A 23,819-nucleotide genomic window follows, 5' to 3' on the forward strand; every position below is an offset into this window, starting at 1 on the left:
TCGTGCTGGGAAGTGTGGTGGAGGATAATTGGCGTTGTGAGGACGTGAGGAGAAGCTCGTTTACCGAGTGAAGTTGGGAAGTCGCTGGCGGGCTCTGCTTTTACCCGCTCCAGCAAGTATGTTGCAAAGGCGAATAGTGATGTAGTCAATGTATACAGAGTACCTGAGAGTTCAATTAATGTCTTATCTATCTGTATTTCTCATCTAATAAAATATACCATTTTATTCTACTTCCATTCGGGTACTTCTCCCTAGAAGTCGCCTTTATGCCACGGCCCGAATGTCCCCACACTCGGCGCAAGCATTACCACGCCGAGAGTTAGTATACAGAAGAATAAGGCTGTATGGACTAGGCTGCTACGGCCGAGGAGTCTGCTCGGACAGCTTATTCCTCTTGATCAGTCTTCTTTTTACAGGTTCTGGATTTCTTGTGTTCCCTTTACCCTGTGCTAGGTGAAAGTCTTGTATTTCTATAGATCCAATTGGTGGACAGCCATTCAAATCAGAAGACGTAACATGGATATTCAATTTTTGTCAACAGATAAAAAACCATTTCATTCACAAACTATTCTATCACAGTTTCCCATCATCCACATTACTCAATTCGTTGAGCACTAGAGACATCAGGCACACCCCGACCCTCGGTGATCTTAGCATCAATAATCTCATCAATAGGAATCTCACCGAGGCGAGACACGACATGGTTCAAAGTGGGCAAAGCATCCCATCCAAGCGCATTAATCTCAATCTTAGCATTCTTCGTCCGACGAAGGCGCGTCACCTTCGAAGGCACAACCTTGGATTCCTGCGCATGAGGAACGAAGACGGGATACTCTGCCTCGGCTTCACCCTTAGTATCCCGACCAACCTTGGGGATATAGCGGTACACCAAAATTCCATCATCATCTTCACCGCCGATAGTACCCTTATCCGCGGTCGGATCCTCGTCCTCTAGATCCTCCAGCTCAAAGTGTCCCCATACGGCACCCTGCCAGCTGGTCTGGTACCGGTACGAGCTGTTTCGCTCGTGAATGTCAATAGCGCTGTACAGCTTCGGCATACCGAGTTCCTCCCGGCCAGACACGATAGGATCTGCCAGACTCTCGAACAAAATCGGCATGTAAGTACCCTTGAGCACCTCGCCGTTCTCCTTCTTATACTGCACTCCGTGGATGTACAGTCCGATGTGGCGGTAGCCACCACCGCCCAGCCAGTCCATGCCGTTCAGGGTGGTCTGGGAGAAACTGGCGCGGGCTACGCTGCCGGGGGAAATAAAGCTGTAGCGGTCTGATGGGAAGAGGTTCTGCAGGAGGGTGCGGCTGGTCTTGAACTTGATTGAGGCGGTTTGGAAGGTGGACTCGAGGGATTTCAGAGCACGGTCGTTGCCCATGAAGTCTTGTCGGGGACCGGGCATGGGTCCGAACACGATGGGTTGGCGCCAGTACATGTGCGGGTTTTGTTCCCACTGGTGCTTGCGGAGGACTTGGGCGGAATGGTCAAACTCATCGTGGCCGTAGATGTACACGACCATACCGAATGCTGTAGATGAATGTTAGTAAATTTATTTCTCGCGGGAAACTATCGGTAGTCGCGAGTAGACTTACCCTTCTCAGGAGCCAAGAGCTGCGCAGATTCGCGAGTCATCTCTTGAACAGTGGTGGCACGTCCATGACGGGCCTTCTCATAGACCTTCAGTCTCTCCGGGACCTCGGCGGCCGTAATGCCTCGTGGCAGCATGACGGACAACGAGACTGCATCTTCAATAGCCATAGCGCCACCGGAAGCACGGTAGGGCAGGAAAGGATGAACGGCATCACCCAGCACAGCCAGGCGGTCATTCACCCATGTTGGCAGAGTGGGCATATCGAGGAGAGGCCACAGCTTCAGCGTCTGGGGATCAGCCTTCTCGAGCAGCTTGCGCACCTGCGGGTTGAAATCCTTAAACACCTCGAGGAGTGTCTCCTTTCCAATCTGCTGATTATAGGAATCACCAGCTGCGTCAATAGTCGTCATTGAATCCGGGTGAATGCAGACAAAGTTGAGCAACTCATTGTTAGCGCAAGGGTAAATGACCACCCGACGGTCGTTGGAATCCCACATATCGACTGCGCCAAAGTCCTGGGCGATGCTGTTCGTCTCGGGATCATCGAGTGCCTGTTGGCGAGTAATGAGGAAGCGGAAAGCATTCTTGCCCGAGCTGGCGGGCTTGATGTCCTGCGTGAGCTTGGTGCGAGTGAGGGAGTGCACGCCGTCGGCACCGATCAGGACATCGCCCTTGATGACATCGCCGTTCTCCAAAGATACGGTCGCATTGTGCGGGTCGACGTCGACAACCTTGCTGGCAGTGTGCAGAACGGCAGGCTCTCCCTTGCCAGGCTGTTGAGCCGCAGCCTTGAGTCCTTCGTGGAAGTGGGCACGGTGGACGAGCAGCCAGCTCTAGTCATAGAAGTCAACTAAAATGTACAAATCAAAAGGTTCAGAATTGTACTAACGTGTCGCCACATGCCTGCATGCTGCTTTACTTCGGTGATGTGAACGGGCTCTCCAGCCGGGGTATACTCTCGCAACTAGAAAGACGATTAGTTCAAGCACAAGCGAAAACACAGCGGAGTAGAACGTACCAATTCACACTCGACAGCGCCAAACTTGGTCGCATCAATTCCCAGTCTTTGCAGGACTCCATTGGCATTTGGAGACAAATGAATAGCAGCGCCGATTTCGTTTGCGAATCGCGATCGCTCGAAGAGCTGTCAAGTAGGTGGTGGGTCAGCATACAACAATCCCGAACTATATCTCCCTATACTCATTGCACTGAGCAACTCAGAAAACGCACCTCAACACGATGACCCTGCTGACGCAAAGCAATAGCTGCTGTCAAACCACCAATGCCCGCACCGACGATCAAGACACGAAGGCCTCCGGTCGCGGTTTCACCGTTCAGTTCTTTAATCGCCATCTTCAGTTTAACCCTTTACTAACGGTATAGCAACTGAAACCAAAAAGCAACGTCCCGCAGCTTCCGCGCGTCCGGGGTAAATATTTATGGCCATAGTGATATAGTCACATTCTTCCGATAGTCCCGCCCCCTCGTGTCCCTCCTTCGGGTTACACTTTGGGGCCGTGTTGGGTCAGTTTGGAGGAGGCCCTCGGATGTCCATTTCGGCTCCACCTCGGAGAGAACGACGCGGCCACAAGCGGGGGAACGAATGTATATGAATTGTTGCTGCTGCTATGGCATGATAACTGATACCGAGCTTGGTTTTTGGTCTATCTTTTTTTTTCCTTGTGAACATATTCGGTGCAAATCATCAAAAATGCCGAACGAGATCAAGGACATCACCACCAAGGATGAGACTTCCTTCCCTTACATCTACGAACAGAATGTCTCCATTTCATTGAAGGACCAATCGGGTCTGGTGCGATGCAACGTCTATCGCCCCAAGACTTCCGACAAGGTCCCGGTCTTGGTCACCTACGGTCCTTATGGCAAGGACATTCCTTACAAGGATTTCCACCCTCAGAGCTTCAGCGAGGTCAACCCCGAACAGCGCTCGGAGCATTCTGCTTGGGAGACTCCCGATCCCAAGTACTGGACCACTCAGGGCTATGCCGTGGTGCGCGCAGATGAGCGTGGTACTGGCCAGTCGGTCGGCAAGCTCGATACCATGTCGCGGGGCACCAGCGAGGCCTTCTTCGATGTGGTCGAGTGGGCCGCTGAGCAGCCCTGGTCCTCTGGTAAGGTCGGTCTGCTGGGAATCAGTTACTTCGCCGGCAGTCAATGGCGTGTCGCTGCCCGTCAGCCCAAGGGTCTTGCTTGTATGATTCCATGGGAGGGTATGTCGGATTACTATCGCGATCGCTGCAGACACGGTGGCATCTTGTCCAATGCTTTCATCAAGTTCTGGTGGGATCGCCAGGTGGTGAGCAACCAGTACGGTCTGGGAGGTCGCGCCGCTCGCAACTGGGGTCCTGATACTATTGAGGGAGACTTGTCAGAGGAAGAGCTGGTGCAGAACCGCCAGGATCAGACTATCGACAATGTGGAGAACAAGTTCCGCGACGATCTCTACTACGCTTCCAAGGAGTACAGTCTCTCCGATATCCAGGTGCCTCTGCTGTCTGTGGCCAACTGGGGTGGTATTCTTCTTCATCTTCGTGGAAACGTTGAAGGATGGACTCACGCCGGTTCCGAATTCAAGTACCTCCGCTTCATCACTGGTCGTCACGACCTTCCCTTCTACTACGCCGAGGAGGTTGAGATCCAGCGCAGCTTCTTGGATGCATTCCTCAAGGGCGAGGACCGGGAGGGCTGGTCGACTGGCAAGGCTCCCAAGGTCGATATGGTGCTGCGCAAGGGCGATGCTGGCTTCAACAATGCCGAAGCCGAGAAGCTCTTCCCTCGTCGTATCGAGCACGAGTGGCCCATTGCCCGTACTCAATACACCAAGTTCTACCTCACCTCCCAGCGTGAACTCATCACACATGCTCCCGCCGAGCGCCCCAGCAAGATCTCCTACCAGGCTCTGGGCACAATGGCCAACCCCCAACTGGTGCAGTTCGTCACTCCAGCATTTGAGAAGGAGACTGAGATCACTGGACACATCGTCGCCCATCTTAACGTGTCCATGAGCGCAATCCCCGGCGCTCCTACCCCTCAGGATCTCGATCTCTTCATCACTCTCCGCTACATCTCCCCCGAAGGCAAGGAGGTCTTCTACACTGGTACCGCTGGTGACCCCGTTCCCCTGTGCAAGGGCTGGCTGCGTGCTAGCATGCGCAAGGTCGATGAGCAAAACACTCGCAACAGACCTTGGTTGCCTCATCGTAACTACTACTCTACGGATGTGCAGCCCGTTCTGCCCGGTGAGGTTTACCCGGTCGACGTGGAGGTTTGGCCTACCAACGTTGTTGTTGAGAAGGGTGGTAAGATTATTCTGGAGATTTCCAGTGGTGATACTCAGGGTTGCGGTATCTTCCAACATAACTCCCCTGTTGATCGGTATGTTCTTTGTTCTTCGTGGCTTGATGGACAGAGTGCTAACAGATATTATAGCTCCGTGGAACGCTTCCAGGGCCAGAACCACATTCACTTTGGCCTGGGCGACAACTACGTGACTCTTCCTATTATTCCTTGAAGTGTCACATAATAGGCAGAAATGATTGTAAATGAATGATATAGACCAAATGAACATATTTCTTATTTTGCACTAATTTGCCATATCGGATATCTCCAGATAGTAACTTCAATTAATAGACAAAAATATTTCCGCGGATTATTATTAGAATTCAATGAGAAATTTCTGTATCATTACTAAATTACTGACTTGACCTCGAATTCGAGCTTGCAATTGAGCTGTAGTACAGTTCTCAGCCACCCGATATCCGTGTGTCAACCTACGGCACTTCTTCATTTCGCTGCTCACCAACGTGGCTTGCATAAACTGGCAAGGTACCCATATGCCGAACCATAAAAAGCGCAAAATAGACCCTGCCCTGCATGCCACTAGTTCCCGATCCAAAAAGCCGACACGGAAGTCATTTATCTCCGAAGCTCTAAAGTCCGTGCGGCCATTACCCCACAGCCGATGTGGTCAAAAGTGGTCCCGAGAATGACGCTCCGCACGAGAGATATAGATCAGGGTACAAACAAGACGATTACCACCCACACCACCTAGCAATCAACCCATTGATCAATTCCTTTTCTTCCATTTCTTCAAAAAAAACATCAGCCCATCATGGCCCCAAAGACCCCCAAGAACATCCGCCCACTCAACCGGTACATCACCACCCACAATGCCGACGGCCAAGCCATCTTCTCCAGCGCCCTCTCCGAGGAAATGCCCGTCCAGGGAATCCCAGACGGCGCAGACTTCAGTCTCGCCTATACCTCCGACCACTTCCCCGCACAACTGAACAACGATACCGACGTCGACGAGTACAAGGGCTACCTCACCAGCCCCCCGGCATCACAATTTCCACCGGCACCGTCTGCCGCATCGTGGACATGCAGCCCGGCTCGTTGAGTCCTATGCACCGCACCGTTTCGCTGGATTATGGCGTCGTGCTGGAGGGTGAAGTCGAGCTTGTTCTGGATTCGGGCGAGACGAGACTGCTTAAGCGTGGTGATGTTGCTGTTCAGCGTGGTACCAACCATGCCTGGCGCAATGTTACTCCTGACGTTGTGGACCCCATTACGAAGGAGGTTACCCCGCAGTGGGCGCGCATGTTGTACGTTCTTGCTCCTTCCCAGCCTATGGAGATTGGGGGGAAGAGTCTGGGTGAGGTTGTTGATGGTATTGGTGTTCGGGCTAGCACTTAGAGGGAATGTATACAGTATATAGATGCGAAGATTTATGAAATAAAATGAAATCTCAAAGATATTTTCTGCCGAATTGAATTTTCAAAATTACTTTGTATCTTGACAGATCGAGTACTCCATTCCGCACTACGCAACTACAAGTATATACCCAAGGTCTTCTATCAAACAAGTTTATAAGTGCATATTGCGACAACAGTAAATGAACGCTACGTACAACGAAGAAAGAAGGTATGGAATAGATACACAAATAGTCACAAACAACGATTAACCGCGCATCCTCACATACGCCCAGGTATAGTATCCCAGCGTCGACACTGTCGCCACGAGCGAGATCAGTGTGAGACTAACGCCAGTAATGATACCTTGCTCGAAGAATCCAATCTTGAATCCAGGTCTCTGTTTGGTCGAGGGCAAAGGTGCCAATGCCTCACGCCAAAGGGCGTCAGATCGTACAGTATTCTCGCTCTCAAGAATTGTATGCGTGGCGTAGGCGGTAGCAGAGGGGTTGATGAGTTGGGGTCGGGGCTTTTGGAATTGCGATGTGGCGTAGCGGGTTTGTGGGCTGTAAGGAGTGTTGCGGGGAAGGGCAGGGCCAACTAGAAATGAATGTCAATAAAGATATTCGTAATCCGGGGAAATATGTATTGAGAATGATCGAGACAAGTTAGGGAATGAAGAGGAGCTTTGATACGTACTCAGCATGTGGCTGGGGACGTGGTTCACCCAGGAGATGTCAGCGTCGATAAACTGAGTGAGGTACTTGGCTGAAGCAGGTGCAGCAAAGGCATAAACAGCAGCGAGGTTCTCATTGCTATTTTAGTTAGCAGGGTGTTTCCATCACAGAAGATAGAAGAGAAAACATACAAATTGACGTCGATAGCGTCATCCAAGCTGGTGACAGGATGCACAAGCAACACCTTTTCATCGATCTTCTTTTTCAACAGGGGAGAGTTGCTACACGAATTAGCACCAAATCAAGATCGCCGCGGTACATCAGCTAAGACTTACCGATCCTGAACCTCAACCACGCCCCAGTTGCTGCCCGATACCAAAACGCGGGCAGTTCTATCTTTGTGAATCGAGTCAAGCACACCCGGTCGTCGCGGCGACGTGGAGACCTGTCTAGCTTCACCATTCTCACCAGCAAGGTACTTCGAAGCATGCTGAATGACGGCCTCGATAAATGGCTTCATCGCAAACTCATTCACCAGCACAACATCGGGACAGTATGGTGAGCGTCCACCCAGCGCAAAACGAGCCGCGACCAGAGCCTGAGCAGCTTCGGAAACCTTGCCGGTGCGATCCACGATAGCAACACTGCGCGAGGTTGCGGGTGAAATGAGTCCGTGGGATCCATCTGCGCCCGTCTGCACAACCATCAGAGCCTTGTCCAGGAATGACTTGTCCGGTCGTTGGCTCGTAATCGCAAAGGTGTCGTGATCCAGGGCATCGGGGAGGATCTGGCGCAAAAACGCTGGCAGGGCCATGGTCGTCTGGGGGAGCTACATAATCCTAATGTAAGCTTCCATTCATATATTATGTTTCCAAGGACTATGCTTACCTCCAAAACGATGCAATTACCGGCCGCCAAAGCTGCGGTCAACGCAGAAATGACCGAGAAGAACAGAGTATGCGTGGACGGCACGATATACACAATACCAGCACCTTGCACGTTCTCCGCATTGTCTTTTCCATTTGCAATGCGATACTCGACCTCCAAATCCTTCTTCAAGCTCAGGGATGTATAGTGTGTTCGCAGCTCTTGCAGCGCCAGGACTACCTCTGCACGAATCTCCTGCTGGGTATGTCCCGAGTCTGCTCGAATCGCATCCTGAATCTCAGCAATGTGCTCAACAAGCACAGCCTGCAGACGATGGAACTGCGCTTGGCGGTACCGCGTGTTCTGAGTGCGGCCGTCGATATTAGCGGCGAGAATGCGGGCAAGCTCCATGATGAACGGCGGGTAGTATAGAGGAGAACGGAAACGACAAAATCACAAAAAGGTCAAGACAGAAAATCCCCCAGAACACTTGAAGAAGTACGCGCCCACTTTCTCCAAGCATCAGACCAGCACATTTTTGTGCTCGGAGCTATCATTACCAGCTATTTTTCCTCCGAGGCTTCCTTGCGCCAAAAGTCCATCGGGATGTGGGGGAGAATGCGGGCGCCCGTCGACTCTCCCCCAGTTTGGCCGTGGGTCATTGCAACCCCCCATTCCCCCCCGTTTTTTCCTATTGCATACTAAGGGTAACTAATTAGATCCGCTTAGTTATCTCCGGAATATGAGCGAGCCCGACTCATTTGATACGTGGGTGAAGACATTCATCAAACCTCTCTCCAGAATCGTTACCCGCGCCATCATGTCTGTGACTGCTACTACTACCACGACACGCTCGTTGTCTGTCCTCGCCGACTACGAGGTCCATCATAGCGGATCTGAGCAGAATGGCTCCTCTGTACCGGTGAATTCAGAGCAGCCGGCTGACTGGCCGACTCATCATCGTCGTATGCCGACGTATCGTCCTGCCAACTCTCGACTCGACCTGGGCGATCGCCCGGCGGGTAATGGGCACCCTGCCGAGTATGCCTTCATTCAGATCATGTTGCACGGCGTATGGTTAAATGCGGTATGTAAAATAAAAGTATTCGAGCGAGGACTTTCATGGAATGGGAGCTAACGACTGACAGTCTGTTGCTCGACTGTGGCGGTTTACCGGCGGAAGAATCAACGACAAGATCTTCCATTACGAAGTTGGCGGAGAATGGTAGTGTGGATTGATTACGCATGGGCTTGCATGGATATTGTTATTTTGCTGTATTTTTTTCGGAATTTTGTTCAACTTCATATCGCTTCAATTGATTTCTTGTCTGATCAGTGACAACGCAAGTTCTTCAAGCCGTAGAAGAGCCAGCTCTTATTGCTGCTCCCCTGGTGTCACTCCAAACTCTAGAATTGACAAGAGCGCTGCGTTCACAGCCGATATCTTCGGAACTTCTGCAGCTTCGACATCCCGATCCGTGCGAGTATCAGCGTCCCCATCACGCATCCCGCTACCAGGGACGGGAACGCATAAGGATAATCTTCCAGATAATTGATCACATTCATGCCATACAAGCCTGCAACGAATGTTGAAACCGCAAATCCCAACATGCAAATCTCAAGTTGCGCCTCAAAGACCATAATCTGATTGCGTCGCACATCGAGAACAGACAAGATTGCATCTTGTGTACGGTGTACTTCACTCAACAAGGCCCCTGCGGATTCAACAATCGCGTCGTGACTTTTATAATATGCTTCGAGTAGGTACTCGACTTCTTGATGGTCTTCGATGGCATGGGGTCGGCCGGCCTTTTGGTCGGTGAGGTACATTTCGGCGAGATCTTCGTCGTTGCTTAGCAATTCTTGCAGTGCGGTACGCATCTGTCGAGCGCGTTGTTCGATATTGACGAGCTTTTTCCCGTTCTCTAGTAACGTCCTCGGTCCGGTTGAAGTGATGTCTTCGCTTTGTAGATCTTTCAGGCTGTACTCGATATCCTTGCGGATGAGCGAGTGCTCTGCCTCTAAGTGTGCAGTCACGGATGCTAATGCTGCCTCGAAGACGCGAAGTTCATATGGAAGTGAAATCGGGAACCCAGAACGATGATTGCCGCACATTTTACTCTGAAGATCTGTGACAAAGATCTCCTCGAGGAAGGCATGGGGGTCGCCGTCCTTGGAGCCACATCTGATCAAGAGTGCTCGATCCGATTGAATCAAAAGTCTCAAAGAAAAAAGGCTGATAAAGATTGTCGTTGGTCGAACGACGAAATGGGGGATTCCCTCTGATACTGCATCTACCGTTCGCAGGTCTCGCCCGTCGACATCGTACTGGCGAGCGATATTGGCTTTGGTCAGGCGGGTCTCAGGCATCTCGATCGCCCCTTTCGCGTCAAAAAGAGTGCATGTCAACTCGGTTGTTCCGTTCATGCGTCCATGGGAGAGGGAGAGGGATAGATTCAGTATATCTTGTGGTGTGGGCTTTGTATGAGTGTGTCGGCAATATTGATTGATATTGAATGCATTCCTCGGGACCCCCGGACTTGCCACTCTAGTGGTGAATGACACCGTGTGTTTTGGAAATCCATTGTTTATTTGTCTGCTGTATGATGGAGAATAACGAGAGAATCCTCGTTCCCACCAAATGCCTTGTGGGCGGCACTCCTTGAACACGCATGATAACGTGTTAGTCAAGATGGGTCGCATGATAGAAACTTAGTCAATAGCTGCAACTTCTACCGATGATTTTGGATAGGCTGTACAGTGTTTTCACCTCCACAGTTTCACAAGCCAATCGAATCTATCTTGTCTCGAGGGTGATTCTTGCTGGTCCTTTCATCGTGGAAGAGCGTCATCGCGATCGGCATCGTCCGCACGGGCCACGCTGTTCACGCAGGGGAATCCCGCCTGGTTGGTCGATCTGAACTTGCGCTGTCCTCTCGTGAATTAGCTTTCCACCACCAACAGTATAATCAGAAGGAGCATGGCCTTTGAAAATTGCCCCATCACTGACCGTCTAACCCATTTGATCGTCGTTTGTTGTCACGCAATCTATATTGGTGGTCCAACGCACGGGCTTGAGGAGAATGAATGGTAGGCTCAAGTTCAATATAAACAATTGTTGCCCACAAGATTACTGTCCACTGAATCTTTCCAATTTCTGTTGACAGGTTAATTGAGCCGTTCCAGCGAGAAGAGACACCAACTTTCATTAACCATGCCAAGGCTGGACTACGAGCCCTTGCAAATGATCCCCATGGACTACTTGTCTTCTCAGGGTAAGAAGCCTGGAAGTATACGGAAATTCGGCCATATCTAATTGATATCTTCTACACAGTGGTCCAACCAAAAGGCCTCGAACCGATCTTAGCGAAGGGCAATCATACCTGGTTAGACCGGCTGAATCCTAATTGTGAATAACAGGCTAACAGAGACCATAGAACCTAGTTCGGGACAACAACTACTTCCAGCACGAGCCGGATCTATCTACAATCGATCCATCAAGAGTCGTTGCAGAATCTCATGCAACGGACTCCTATCAAAACGTATTGTTCTCGATACTACGCTTTCGATTTCACACGGGCGTATACCCTAACCGAGTCACTGTCGTGACCCACGAGTTCAAACGCGCCCGTTTTGTGGAATGTCACTTTCCTGCTATGGGCTTACTACATCGCTTTGCCAGCGAGGAAGTTGTCCATGACCCAAGAGTATCTGTAATTGGTATCGATCCGCCTGAAGAGGTTACTCCCATTGAATCTCTGATCCGGGGCGAATCGCTTCGGGGAATCGGATTATGGCGACGTGATTTGTACGGCGTCGGCCAAGACTTGGCTGGCAAACGCATCATCCGAGGGTGGAAAACAGAAATTATTCACGAACTCTGTCTCGACGGGATGTCCGAGCCCGTCGTGGAGCAATTGGTTGCGTGGGATGGAGGAGGAGGAAACGAATGGTTTCCGAACATAGAAAGATTGCCCTGGTACTATGGACATCCGCCATCATGAAAATCGCATTGTATCATATAAAAGTAATGCAGCATTCATTAGACACCACATATACACGTTGAAACATCAAATAACCAAACTCAACCCGCCAAAACGCCTATGCAAGCTGTATCCCTCGTATCGGGTCATGAAACGCCACCCAGCACCCTCCATTTAATCAGCCAGTCGGTAGCTGACAAGAGTGCCAACACGGTGGTTGTTGGTGCTGAAGCTGCGGAGCTGGACCTTCTCGGCGTTCTTGATCTCCTTGGCATCACTGTCACCCCATTCCACGGGGACATCCGAGTCGGCATCGGCGTAGACGAGAACATTGAATGTGCAATCGCCATCGAGAACGGGGAGGAAGGTGACGGAGGCAGTAATTTGGCGGAAGATGGCTTGAATCTCTTCTTGGATCTCCTTCTCGGTCTTTTCAACGGGCTCGGGGGCTGGGCCGTCGCCGTCTCTGTTGCATTCAACCAACTTTGGTTAGCACCGCGGATAGAAGTTTAAGAATGGATCGGAAAGAGTAAGAGCATATTTACCCAGGCACAGCATTCTCTTTATCGCCGGCCTTGCGGGAACTCTGGCTCTTGGAACTTTTGCCAAAGATCTCCACGTCAAACTGCCAACGCTCCACATGTTCCCCGGTCTCCTTGTCGGTAATGACAACCACAAGCTTCGAGATTTTTCCACTAGCCATCCACTTGTTCAGCTGTGACATGATCTTCTTGATATATGCCTTGACCTGGTCATCCGCGGACACTATCATCAGGTTAGACTGGATCGATAAGGGCATGGGGTGTCCGAAAGATGATTGTCGGTTGCCGCGAGGGAAGGAGGGACGCACCGAGCATGTTGAGGCCATATTTTTTGACACTATAGCGTATAAGTATATTGAAATAGATTCCCGCGGTGTGAGTCCCAACTTACGTTGTAAAGTCCTCGGGAGGGTAGACAGCGCGCTGGAACCTGGGTGGATGATTGCGATGAGCTCCTGTTTCGTTCTTTGGTGACGATATACCGCTCACAAGATTGAATTGATTGAGTATTCAAACTAAGGATCCATTAGCCATTGTTCATTCCAGGGTCATAGCAGGAGAGAGACTCACAAATTCGGACACCAGCTTAGCCGATCCTGTTTGTCTCATAAGCTTCATCATAATACCAACAAACCCTCGAACGGGTACCGACCTCGGATGGACAGCTTGTGAACCTTGGACTTGTCCTTTGTTTCAGGCATGGCGAGCAATTGGAATCACTGAACAGCGCAGATATGTTGCAGAGTTGAAAAGAGAAGGCAGGAAGCTTTGTTGTTTACACCTCGACGGTCCCCGCGGTGATCGACTCACCGCCCGATCTTTTTCTCCGCAAATCACACCGCCTTGCGTCAAAAGTCTCGATCCTCTTCTATTCGCTGTTTTGTTGATCGTGATCAGCGCAAGGAGATAGGGCAATCCTCTCTTCTTCCATGCCATTGCACGATTCCAGATGCGAGGATGTCTGCAGGTAGCCCGATGGCTGAGCGCAGCACCGAAAGGTCGGATCGCGAGCCTCGCCTCGGCTGGCTTCTCGTCCCGATATAATTCCCTTCGACCCTTTACGAATTCAGCCGTTTGGAGTGCTAGAGCGAAGGCGTCTCCAAGCTCCCCGGACACGGATCTCGAGAAGCGGATTGCGGCCATTCCTATCGACCGGTATCGCAACTTTTGTATTGTCGCCCACGTCGATCATGGCAAGAGCACCCTTTCCGACCGGTTGCTGGAGCTCACCGGTACGATTCAGCCCGGTATGAACAAACAGGTACTCGACAAATTGGATGTCGAGCGAGAACGAGGAATTACAGTCAAGGCACAGACGTGTACAATGATCTACAATCACAAAGGCGAGGATTATCTGCTCCATTTGGTGGATACCCCGGGCCATGTGGATTTCCGTGCGGAGGTATCGCGCAGTTATGCTAGCTGCGGAGGAGCTCTGCTTCTGGTCGATGCCAGTCAGGGTGTGCAGGCACAGACTGTCGCGAACTTCTACCTGGCCTTTGCGCAAGGCCTTGAGTTGATTCCCGTCATCAACAAGGTGGACCTGCCTTCGGCCGATCCGGAGCGGGCTCTGGAGCAGATGAAGAGCTCGTTTGAGTTGGATACCGAGAACGCAGTCAAGGTTTCAGCAAAGACCGGATTGAATGTTGCCGAAGTCCTACCAAGAGTTGTTGAGAAGATCCCAGCGTATGTTTAAACTGGTCCATTCTGTGAGCATTGTATTGTTCTGACACGTTCTGCAGGCCCGTTGGAGATCCCTCCAAGCCTCTCCGCATGCTTCTCGTAGACTCATGGTACGACTCATACAAGGGCGTCATTCTCCTAGTGCGCGTATTTGACGGCGAGGTCCGACCAGGCCAGCAATTGGTCTCGTTCGTCACCGGTCTCAAGTACTACGTGGGCGAGGTTGGCATCATGTACCCCACCGAGACCCCTCAGACCGTTCTCCGAGCGGGCCAGGTCGGGTACATCTACTTCAACCCCGGCATGAAGCGCAGTCAAGAGGCCAAAATTGGCGACACTTTCACCAGAGTCGGGTCTGAGAAGCTTGTGGAGCCACTCCCTGGATTCGAAGAGCCCAAGTCTATGGTCTTCGTCGCCGTGTATCCCATGAACGCGGATCACTTTGAGCACTTGGAAGACAGCATCAACCAGCTCATTCTGAATGACCGAAGTATCACGGTTCAAAAAGAGTCCTCCGAGGCGCTAGGAGCTGGCTTCCGAATGGGCTTTTTGGGTACTCTGCACTGCTCTGTATTTGAGGACCGGCTGCGGCAGGAACACGGTGCCAGTATCATCATTACTCCTCCCTCGGTCCCTGTCAAAGTTGTGTGGAAAGACGGCACCGAAGAAATCATCACCAACCCCGCAAAGTTCCCCGATGATGACAGCGTTCGTCTGAAGGTTGCTGAGGTGCAGGAACCGTACGTGTTAGCGACCATCACATTCCCAGATGAGTACCTCGGCAAGGTTATCGAGCTTTGCGAGGCCAACCGAGGTGAACAGCAGAGTATCGAATACTTCACCTCCAGCCAGGTCATTCTCAAGTATCAACTGCCACTGGCTCACTTGGTCGATGATTTCTTTGGCAAATTGAAAGGCAACACCAAAGGCTACGCCAGTCTAGACTACGAAGAGTCTGCCTGGCGAGCCGGTAACATCGTCAAGCTCCAGCTTCTCGTGAACAAGGTCCCAGTCGACGCCGTTTCACGCATCATGCACATGAGTCAGGTAAACTGGCAAGGAAGACAGTGGGTCACCAAGTTCAAGGAGCATGTCGACAGACAGCTTTTCGAGATTATCATCCAGGCGGCCGTTGGCAAGAAGATTGTGGCTCGTGAGACTATTAAGCCGTACCGCAAGGATGTGCTGGCAAAGCTTCATGCTAGTGATGTCAGTCGTCGGCGCAAGTTGTTGGAGAAGCAGAAGGAAGGCCGGAAGAGGCTTCGCGCTGTTGGAAATGTTGTGATTGAGCATAAGGCGTTCCAGGCCTTCTTGGCGAAATGATTGTACTATACTTGTATCTATATTATGTATACCCCGAATGTGCTACTCTTCTTATTAAATTATTCACTCGGTTCTCATTCGCCTCCCTGTTGCATGCAAGCATGTTTCTTGATCAATGGCTGTCCAGATGACCGTTCGAATCCAGACTCAGTCGCCGACATCGAATTACTTAACACTATGCAAGAAATGTGTAAGTTGGGGGGAAATCTCTGGCCAAGAGCCAACGAATTTTGAACATGTATAGAACGTTTATGTACAGATGTCTGACCGTTTTGTTCGTGGCCCTATCCGGGTACCAAATAATCACATCCTCGCAATCAACTGCAAGGCACTCAAAAGGGAATATACAAATTTCATCCTGCTTCGTTCTTTTTCGAACCCAATCACAGCTTCGCCCACAGTCGAGCAGGAGTCTTCTCCGGCCGACCATATTGACCCTTCACTCCCAAGTCCACGACAATGCCCTCACCAAAGGCAGCTTCCTGGCAATCTTCATCATCGACACCATTGACATGCTGCACAACCACAAAGTCGACTCGTCGTGGACCCAAAACCACCATTGGCGCATGCCACGTGCCAACCCCATAGGTAACAGCCTGGCCACCGCGTGCTATGAAAGCCTTCACATTGCGCAGGTCAGGCGGATCGCGGATGGTAATTGTTTCACCAGCAGCGTTCTTCGCAGTGGCTACCTCGCCCTTAAGCGTTGGCGCAACGACAACCAAGAAGATGGGCTCTTCCTCGCCATCACCCACCTTGGAATGACTGGATAAATCGGTAGGGATGAAGGTCTGATTGGTGAAAGGGTGACGCTCGAGAATGCGCACATCGAAGACTTCCTTCTCGGGTTGTTGTTTGGCATTGATTATGCGCGGTTTCCGGGGGAAGCAGCAGAACATGGTCATCCGTGCGGAGGAGGGTTTCCCGCTTGGGCAGCCATTGGTGTAGCCGTCGATGAGGGGGGAGATGGGGCTGTATTTCAGGGCGGAGTTTTGGTTTGCTAGGACTGGGGTTGGATCATAGGGGGGTAGTGAGGAGGGTTGAGGAGCGACGCTGATTTCTCGAGGGAGTGGTGAGCAGATTACTGTTCCAAATGGCGCGAAGTTGATTGGTGTGAGGGGTTCGGGGACGAGTGTGATAGTTGGATTGGAGGTGAGGATGGGCGCCATGGTGATTGAATGGTGGAGCTTCGGGGAGCTCTGATTCACCGGGTATATTTGCGCTTTCTGGCGAATTCTTCGAGTAAGAGAGTGCGAGAGTAGAAGCTGTAGATTATAGGAATCTCCGCCTTTTTGAGGAAGCGGAGAACTCGTCGGCGCTCGCCGGTCCTCGGGGTACGATAAGATAAGCGATAAGATAAGCGGCCGGGACCGAAGAAAGTCACCTGACTATAATCACAAGTATACAAGTCTCTACATACTACATACTATTCAAGGGAGATGAATTACTGTAGAATAAACTATGCAGTTTTATAATTAGCAGGTCTGTTCACCTTGATCTTGTTCAAGATCTATCTATGCAACCCGCTTTTCAGCGAGGCTCTTGCCCCAATGAATTGTCCTCATTGGTTTGAAGTCTGGCCTCTGGAAGGGTATCCTGCACGCTCCAGGGCTGGGACTGATACGTCTAGGTTGACAATTTAGGCACTTAACGACAAAATATCCAATGCAATGTATCCTTTTCGTCTGGCCAGCAATGGGGCTATTTTGGCCACCTTCCAACGTTCTCCGAGCCCAATGGATCCATATCGTTGCAAAGCTCGTAGGTATAATTCGAAAAATATCACGGGATATATATATAGGCGTGATAACCCCAATCTTCTGCCTTTCGCAGCCGCCAAATTACGGAAACATCAAACAAGATTGACATTCAATCGTGCCTACCCTTTTTTCAATAGTTCAATTGCCTGTAGTCAACCCATCTATGTTAACCCTCGGCGGACCTAGCCACCTCGGGAGTCGCGGCCCCGCCGTGGCGGTGATAATGTTGCCGAACCCAAAATGCGGGCCGAGGGGTCCAGGTCTAACCTTAACGTATCCGTAACATTAAATCAAGCTAAGACATAGGTATTGACTAGTAACAAGGCAGAGCGAATGGGATTCAAGATACATGTGTTGGACAAAGTACATTATCTGGCAAAGGAGCATGATTTAACAAATTAGCTATGGGTGTAGCAAACCAATCTAACCAAATCAGGCTAGTAAATGGCTGAACACAACCATCCAGTAAGTGGGGCCCTTTTTTGCTTGACTTCAATCCATCCTCTCCGTATGGCCCATGAGGACACGCGGCACCGAGCGCCTCGGGACCGACACTATAGCCGGAGACAGCCGTAAGCACCAGTCCCATTTTGAGTTAATTCTATGCGGCTAATCAAATGCAGATGTCTCTGTTCGATCTGCCCAATGAACTCTATTTCATAATCGCACAGCATTTACCAGACCATGCCAGCAGGTCAGCACTGATGAGAACTGATCGTCGGCGGTATAATCTTCTTCGTGAATACATTTATGATCAGATTTCTGGCAACGAGAAGAACGAGACGCTCAACTGGGCCGCCAAGCATGGCTTTGAAAATGTTGTGCGGGCGATGCTGCGACGCGGAGGCGATATTCGGGTGGACAGACACTCGTACCTTGACAATTGGGACCGCCAGCCTCACCCCAGACAATGGATCTTCATGGCACTCGAGGATGCTGCTAGAAATGGACATGCGAGAATATTGAAGCTATTACTCGACCATCAACCCAGCGCATTGAACATGCGTTCGGGATACAATGACTCGCCACTTGTTAAAGCAGCTGCCAACGGCCATTCAGAGGCTGTAATGGTTTTGCTGGACCATTCAGCCAATATCCCATCGAATGCTATTAACGAGCTTGGCATTGGCCCTCCTAGCTCCTTTGACTTCAGCAATGCCTTGAGGCAAGCTTTGCAAGAGGGACGGGAAGAAATCGTCAAAATTCTGCTGGCGGATGGTCGCGTGAAGCTAGACGGCCAGAGTTTGGCTTCAGCTGCTTGGGGTGGGAATGAGAGTCTCGTTGAGCTCTGTCTGCGTGAAGCACCTCCATGGCCGCCCAAGAGCGGATATAACTCACCACTGGGAGCAGCCGCGCACCAGGGGCATGAAGCTGTCTTCAAGATGATTCTAAGCTCGGATGGTGTCGATCCAAACATGAGAGATAACTCACTGCGGACCCCTCTCTCTGTCGCCGTGCAATCTGGAAACTCCAACATTACGAAGATTCTCCTCGAAACACCAGGTGTTGAGCTCGACCCCAAGGAAAATTCGGGCGCAACTCCCCTCCTTCATGCCGCTGGAAAGGGTGATACTGAATTGGTCCAGTATCTGTTGGCAACTGGAGCTGTCGAAGTTGACAGCAAGGGCTCGTGTGATTTTACCCCTCTATTTGCTGCTGCGAGCAATGGCCACGAGAAGATTGTCAGCATGCTCATTGCAGCAGGTGCGGATCCTGATCACCGAGAGTCGTACGGTCGGACAGCACTGGGATCTGCTGCGTTCTTTGGAGCAGGCAAAGTGGTCAAAGTCCTGCTTGAAACTGGACGCGTGGACCCGTCCTCGAGGGACCGCCCCAAGATGACCCCGTTGATACAGGCAGCTAGGTCTGGCAGGTTTCTGGGTAGACCCGACGATTTCGTTCGTGATAAAGCATACGAACAAGAAACGGAGAAAATTATCATCCCTCTGCTCAGAGGGGAGAAGGTAGCAACCTCGGTTGCGAGTCGGCTACCGCTTGAACTAGACACCATGCAGGATACGTCGACCCGAGAGGCACTATCGGTGATGGAGCAACTGCTCGCTCTAGATGAAGTTGATCCTAATGCACAAGATAGTACAGGTCGGACTGCCCTATCTCACGCCGCAGAAATGCACGAGGTGGATGCAGTACGAATATTGGTGGAGGACAGGCGGGTGGATGTGAATCTTGCCGACAATGATGGTTGGACTCCAATGAATTGGATTAAGAAAAAGGTGAAACCGTGCCGTTGGAATTAAAATTGGGAGGCATATCATGGATTGTGATTAACGTGTTCCATTCATTGTGGTTCGCAGTTAGAGATACCAGTAGCATTCAGTTCATTCGGGTGACAACCTCACGGTCACCCATGACTGCTCCATCTAGAGGAGAAGTACTTCTCACAAACTAGAGTCCAAGCGTGTGGTTCAACTATTGTAGCTATAATATAGGGACCCATGATTTACTTCAGCCCATTAGTTTTGAACCGCCCCGATACATCGTTGCGCATGTAGCCTTCAGTGCGAAACTCTTCTTGCTACCCATGCGAAGTTCAAGGGTACCTGTGGCCTGGCACAGGCGGTTGTTGACCAGCCCGACACCTGGAATACGGGATAGGACCTCATCAATTGCGTCGATACTTCATTCCACGACGATCAGTCTGAGTTAGTGAACTCCCACTTCCTCGTGGCCTCCCTGATTGACTGTTCATCTAGTGATGTATGGGAATCCCACATATCACCATAAATCCTCATCCTCATCTGGCAAGGGCTGCGGGGGATAGTTGTCGTTCGTTGCCACATTAAAGTATCCGAGATGGAATTTGCTCGCATCGGAAAAGGTTACTAAACTTCCCGGCCACACCGCGACCCCAAAGTCCACCCCAGCGGCCGCGAACATTGCCTCTATGGCCGACTGACTTGACAGTTCCTTGACTTTTATATGGCGGTCCTTATAAGTATGCGGTAGTAGCGGTTGAAAGGGACAGACTGGAAACTGACACTCACCTTGGTTCTTCTGTCGTGCACCCCATCTTACCTCCCGCAAGGACGAGAATGGTCCGCGTGAAATCGCGCGTGCTTGGCCCCTAATCAGGCTTTCCTCGCCGAGACAACGCGCATCCAGGATGGTGGACGCTAAATGAAGAGACTTGATATTGGGTGGTAGTATCTGGATCCATAGTTCCGGGTCTTCTTTAGTGTCTCGCCCCTCAATTCGGAGGTGAATCTCATCCATGCTCAGAAACAGATGGTACAAAGCAGGAAAATTTTGAAACCTAACAACCGGTCCAAGGTCCAAGCTACCCGGGAAGATTGACTCTCGACGTCTATCTAGGTGGAGAGTTTCGAGGGTAGCCCGGTGGCGTTTAAGAAGTTCTACCGCGTCGCCGAGTTGCACGGCCTTGTCATGGGTAAGCGGATCACCGGGAATGAAATGGCCACGGGTGGTGGATTCGTAGTAAAAGTGACGTAACCCTTGAGATGCCGATAGAATGTGTTCCAAGTTTGACTTACTCTGGCAGCTGTGCGTGAGACGCAGCGTAGTGAGCTTAGGAAGGGGCGGAAACGGCGTGAGCCGATTCCAGAGACTCGTGCACATGTGCAGATTGAGCGTCTCCAAGGAGGGACAGGCCTCCCACAGGTCGCTGACGTACTCATCAAGAGGCAACAGCATCGCACATTCTACCACGTATTTCGATGCCGCATAGCAAATGTCGATTGTCTTGAGGGGCAGGCGAGAGACTTCGGCGGCGCGGAGCCCCTTGGCGCCCAGCATTGAACCAGCACCACCAATTTGTAGGCTAAGGTGTTCCAAATGAGGGAGCTCTGCCATCAAGCCAGCTAGTAGATCACTAGGGGAGAGTGTCCGTAAGTCGTCGCTCTCTAGTGCCCGCGCAATTTCTCGGAGTGTATCTTTAGCCTCTCGCCAAGTGATCGGCTCCGGACGTGGAGTGGGCACCTCGCGCGCGCGTGCTGCTGCCCATTTTGCTCTTTCAGGCCTCTCAATACTGAGGTCGGCCAGCAGATACCTGTGGATATAGATTTGTCTGACCTAGGCAGCCAGATCGCGCCGATGAGCCACGATCCGCATAAACGAGGTTAGTCGTCGGTCCCAGGTGTAAGAATCGGAACGCCATGAGCCGCCATGCCCTGGCATGAATTCTTGGTATAAAATGGGTTCCACCAGTCGCCTCCATTCACGGCAGACCAGGCACAGGTTGCGTAACAAGTTACGCTGCACCGAGTACCAGACAGGTTGGTCGGGCTTCTCGTGGCTTTTGGACAAACAAAATTGGGGGCCGGACGAGGGCTGCCACCAGGTAGGCACTCCTAAATAGCCCAGAATCATATACATAACCTCCGGTGGGAGATTTTCTGGTCCAACTTGGGCCATTCTGGTGGGAAATTAAAGAGGAATGGCGGAGGAGGAGTAAAGGTAAGATGATAGTCGCGTTGGTTGTGCCAATTGCGGCTCCCATTGGGAGGCTGCCTAAAGTATCAGGCATGAAAATATCTGGAGCTAACGAATCGAGGTTAACGAGAGTCGTGATTCCTCAATAAGTGCTTGGGATTGACTCTTCGCCTCATTTAGAAGCTTATCACGTGCTTCACAGTGCGATTCGTACATTTGATACTCTTTACCTATTCAATGGCTATTCTAAACAGACCCAAGGTCGTTGTCGGCCCAATCTTGACCGAGCCATCTCAACAAGGTGGTCACAGTTGATGCGCTCACCAGCCAGCTATTAAGAAGGAAGTATGCAAAAGTCAAAATTTCGAGAACACGTAGGAAAGCATGGAAGTAATCAACTGCCATACTCACTGTATACTCCGAATCAAGCCGATCTGATCTGGGGTCCATGCAAACCAATCAAACGCGGCCCCCGCTCGGAGCCGCCGAGGTACAGTTGACCGAGGTTCCCCGGCTGTTGGTCGCTCAACTCGACATCTACCCCCTTCGGTTCCCTCTCTCGGTGTATATACGTGTCAATGAACTTCATTTAACCCAATACATCTAGTCCATATCCTTTCTTTGATCCCCACCCCGCAATCATGGCGGGCGAAGTACGCCAACCGATAGATCTGCCCTCTTTGGAGCGCTACCTCAACCAGAACGTGCCTGCGGTCAAGACCCCGCTGGATTTGAAGCAGGTGAGAGATGCCAAAGGTCATAACAACGGGGTATTACCAGGCGCTAATTTTGGACTCTACATTAGTTCGGCTTCGGTCAATCAAACCCAACATACCAAATCACTACTGCCGATGGACGGAAGCTCGTGCTGCGTAAGAAGCCACCCGGCAAGCTGCTCTCGAAGACCGCGCACCGAGTCGACCGAGAATACCAGGTCATTCGGGCCCTTGGGAATACCGATGTACCTGTACCGGAGGCCCTTTGCCTTTGCGAAGACAGCAGCGTGATTGGCACCCCATTCTACATCATGGAGTTCTTGGACGGTCGTCATTTTACCGACCCAGCGATGCCTGGAGTGAGCCCGGCGGAGAGGAACGCTCTGTATGTTTGACGAACTCAACCTTTGCGCTGAATTATCTTGCTTACTAGGAGGAAAGATGGAAATCTGCCGTCGAAACGTTAGCCAAATTCCACGCGGTCGTCCCCAAATCCGTTGGTCTCGAGAACTTCGGCAAGCCCTCCGGATTCTACGATCGACAAATCGCGACCTTCACAACCGTCTCCAAAGCTCAATCTCAAGTCCTCGATAAAGATACCAAGGAGCCCGTCGGTGAACTGCCGCACTTTAAGGATATGGTGCAATTCTTTGCCCAGAAGTCGACCCAGCCACGCGACCGCGGCACGTTGGTGCACGGCGACTACAAGATTGACAACATGATCTTCCACAAGACCGAACCGCGGGTCATTGGCATTTTGGACTGGGAAATGGCCACAGTCGGACATCCCTTGTCCGACTTTTGTAACCTGACCAGCCCGTATATCATGGATGGCGCCGAGCACTCCAAGGAAGAATTCCAGCCTGGGCACATTCCTGGCCTCCCCTCGCGGGAGGACTGCGTGCGCTGGTATACGGCGGTCTCTGGATACAACCCGGCAGATGATATTCTATGGGGAGATGCGTTCTTCGCCTTCCGAGGGTCTGTGATTATGCAGGGTATTGCGGCGCGATACGCTGCTCGACAGGCCAGTAGCGCCCGGGCTGGTGATTATGCCAAGCGGGCCAAGCCATTTGCCCTGGAAGCTTGGGGCCGAGTGAAGCAGGTGCAGGAGTTATCCAAGCAGAAGGGTAAACTGTAAACGAAATAGGACGAACCACGAAACATGGAAGCTCGGGGGATAGGGCGCATTTTGGTCGACAAGGTCTCTGTATGGCTGCTGAGAATGACCTTGGGATGAGCTATGAGATTCGACCTATGGCGTGTCTGGCCTTGTACATAATTGAATCATTTCATCTTCAAGCCGGCGGTTAAACTCGTATGAAGCCACTCGGCTTTCTCCTCAGGCTAAAGACCCGTGAGGGGTATATTTGTCTCCACATGTGGAGTCTCGACTCACCTGTAGGGATGGAGCCATTGACATTTTCATTCATTTCTATGCCTGGCGGACCCGAGGTCCTGCCCAAAGGGTCCAACCATATTATACTGATAGAACAGGACTGTATACTCGCTGCAATGGTGTAGAATTGGTGGAAGGAATGAG

General features: G+C 51.3%; 13 protein-coding genes across 13 annotated transcripts; 7 read left to right on the forward strand and 6 right to left on the reverse strand.

Moving 5' to 3' along the window:
- Window positions 1–595: 595 nt before the first annotated feature.
- On the reverse strand, window positions 596–2,956 carry N7496_009010 (uncharacterized protein; the record flags this gene model as incomplete). Its single annotated transcript, XM_056701929.1, has 5 exons — window positions 596–1,539; window positions 1,605–2,436; window positions 2,493–2,567; window positions 2,622–2,747; window positions 2,834–2,956. The coding sequence occupies 5 exons, from the start codon at window positions 2,954–2,956 to the stop codon at window positions 596–598; spliced, it is 2,100 nt and encodes a 699-aa protein (XP_056553992.1).
- Window positions 2,957–3,314: 358 nt separating this feature from the next.
- N7496_009011 (CocE/NonD family hydrolase) lies at window positions 3,315–5,135 on the forward strand (the record flags this gene model as incomplete). The annotated part of the gene is made up of 2 exons (XM_056701930.1): window positions 3,315–4,999; window positions 5,054–5,135. 2 exons carry the CDS (start codon window positions 3,315–3,317, stop codon window positions 5,133–5,135), a joined length of 1,767 nt encoding a protein of 588 aa, XP_056553993.1.
- A 600-nt stretch (window positions 5,136–5,735) lies between these two features.
- N7496_009012 (cupin domain-containing protein) lies at window positions 5,736–6,319 on the forward strand (the record flags this gene model as incomplete). The annotated part of the gene is made up of 2 exons (XM_056701931.1): window positions 5,736–5,927; window positions 5,957–6,319. The coding sequence occupies 2 exons, from the start codon at window positions 5,736–5,738 to the stop codon at window positions 6,317–6,319; spliced, it is 555 nt and encodes a 184-aa protein (XP_056553994.1).
- A 264-nt stretch (window positions 6,320–6,583) lies between these two features.
- Window positions 6,584–8,270, reverse strand: N7496_009013 (uncharacterized protein; the record flags this gene model as incomplete). Its single annotated transcript, XM_056701932.1, has 5 exons — window positions 6,584–6,915; window positions 7,015–7,130; window positions 7,184–7,273; window positions 7,328–7,821; window positions 7,881–8,270. 5 exons carry the CDS (start codon window positions 8,268–8,270, stop codon window positions 6,584–6,586), a joined length of 1,422 nt encoding a protein of 473 aa, XP_056553995.1.
- A 409-nt stretch (window positions 8,271–8,679) lies between these two features.
- Window positions 8,680–9,088, forward strand: N7496_009014 (uncharacterized protein; the record flags this gene model as incomplete). The annotated part of the gene is made up of 2 exons (XM_056701933.1): window positions 8,680–8,946; window positions 9,008–9,088. 2 exons carry the CDS (start codon window positions 8,680–8,682, stop codon window positions 9,086–9,088), a joined length of 348 nt encoding a protein of 115 aa, XP_056553996.1.
- A 202-nt stretch (window positions 9,089–9,290) lies between these two features.
- N7496_009015 (CorA family magnesium transporter) lies at window positions 9,291–10,286 on the reverse strand (the record flags this gene model as incomplete). The annotated part of the gene is made up of 1 exon (XM_056701934.1): window positions 9,291–10,286. The coding sequence occupies one exon, from the start codon at window positions 10,284–10,286 to the stop codon at window positions 9,291–9,293; it is 996 nt and encodes a 331-aa protein (XP_056553997.1).
- A 553-nt stretch (window positions 10,287–10,839) lies between these two features.
- N7496_009016 (DUF218 domain protein) lies at window positions 10,840–11,863 on the forward strand (the record flags this gene model as incomplete). Its single annotated transcript, XM_056701935.1, has 4 exons — window positions 10,840–10,949; window positions 11,027–11,134; window positions 11,194–11,245; window positions 11,297–11,863. 4 exons carry the CDS (start codon window positions 10,840–10,842, stop codon window positions 11,861–11,863), a joined length of 837 nt encoding a protein of 278 aa, XP_056553998.1.
- Window positions 11,864–12,016: 153 nt separating this feature from the next.
- On the reverse strand, window positions 12,017–13,085 carry N7496_009017 (spindle checkpoint protein MAD2; the record flags this gene model as incomplete). Its single annotated transcript, XM_056701936.1, has 7 exons — window positions 12,017–12,308; window positions 12,388–12,607; window positions 12,693–12,721; window positions 12,776–12,814; window positions 12,874–12,899; window positions 12,955–12,980; window positions 13,019–13,085. 7 exons carry the CDS (start codon window positions 13,083–13,085, stop codon window positions 12,017–12,019), a joined length of 699 nt encoding a protein of 232 aa, XP_056553999.1.
- A 248-nt stretch (window positions 13,086–13,333) lies between these two features.
- On the forward strand, window positions 13,334–15,390 carry N7496_009018 (GTPase GUF1; the record flags this gene model as incomplete). Its single annotated transcript, XM_056701937.1, has 2 exons — window positions 13,334–14,070; window positions 14,127–15,390. 2 exons carry the CDS (start codon window positions 13,334–13,336, stop codon window positions 15,388–15,390), a joined length of 2,001 nt encoding a protein of 666 aa, XP_056554000.1.
- Window positions 15,391–15,773: 383 nt separating this feature from the next.
- On the reverse strand, window positions 15,774–16,559 carry N7496_009019 (ureidoglycolate hydrolase; the record flags this gene model as incomplete). The annotated part of the gene is made up of 1 exon (XM_056701938.1): window positions 15,774–16,559. One exon carries the CDS (start codon window positions 16,557–16,559, stop codon window positions 15,774–15,776), a length of 786 nt encoding a protein of 261 aa, XP_056554001.1.
- Window positions 16,560–17,767: 1,208 nt separating this feature from the next.
- On the forward strand, window positions 17,768–19,408 carry N7496_009020 (ankyrin repeat domain-containing protein; the record flags this gene model as incomplete). The annotated part of the gene is made up of 1 exon (XM_056701939.1): window positions 17,768–19,408. The coding sequence occupies one exon, from the start codon at window positions 17,768–17,770 to the stop codon at window positions 19,406–19,408; it is 1,641 nt and encodes a 546-aa protein (XP_056554002.1).
- A 478-nt stretch (window positions 19,409–19,886) lies between these two features.
- Window positions 19,887–21,542, reverse strand: N7496_009021 (uncharacterized protein; the record flags this gene model as incomplete). Its single annotated transcript, XM_056701940.1, has 2 exons — window positions 19,887–21,177; window positions 21,244–21,542. 2 exons carry the CDS (start codon window positions 21,540–21,542, stop codon window positions 19,887–19,889), a joined length of 1,590 nt encoding a protein of 529 aa, XP_056554003.1.
- A 659-nt stretch (window positions 21,543–22,201) lies between these two features.
- N7496_009022 (phosphotransferase family protein) lies at window positions 22,202–23,417 on the forward strand (the record flags this gene model as incomplete). The annotated part of the gene is made up of 3 exons (XM_056701941.1): window positions 22,202–22,300; window positions 22,366–22,665; window positions 22,710–23,417. The coding sequence occupies 3 exons, from the start codon at window positions 22,202–22,204 to the stop codon at window positions 23,415–23,417; spliced, it is 1,107 nt and encodes a 368-aa protein (XP_056554004.1).
- Between the last annotated feature and the right edge of the window lie 402 nt (window positions 23,418–23,819).

The sequence above is a fragment of the Penicillium cataractarum genome (genome assembly GCF_028827025.1).
Source record: "Penicillium cataractarum strain IBT 29864 chromosome Unknown utg000007l, whole genome shotgun sequence".
In the NCBI taxonomy this organism is placed as follows: Eukaryota; Fungi; Ascomycota; class Eurotiomycetes; order Eurotiales; family Aspergillaceae; genus Penicillium; species Penicillium cataractarum.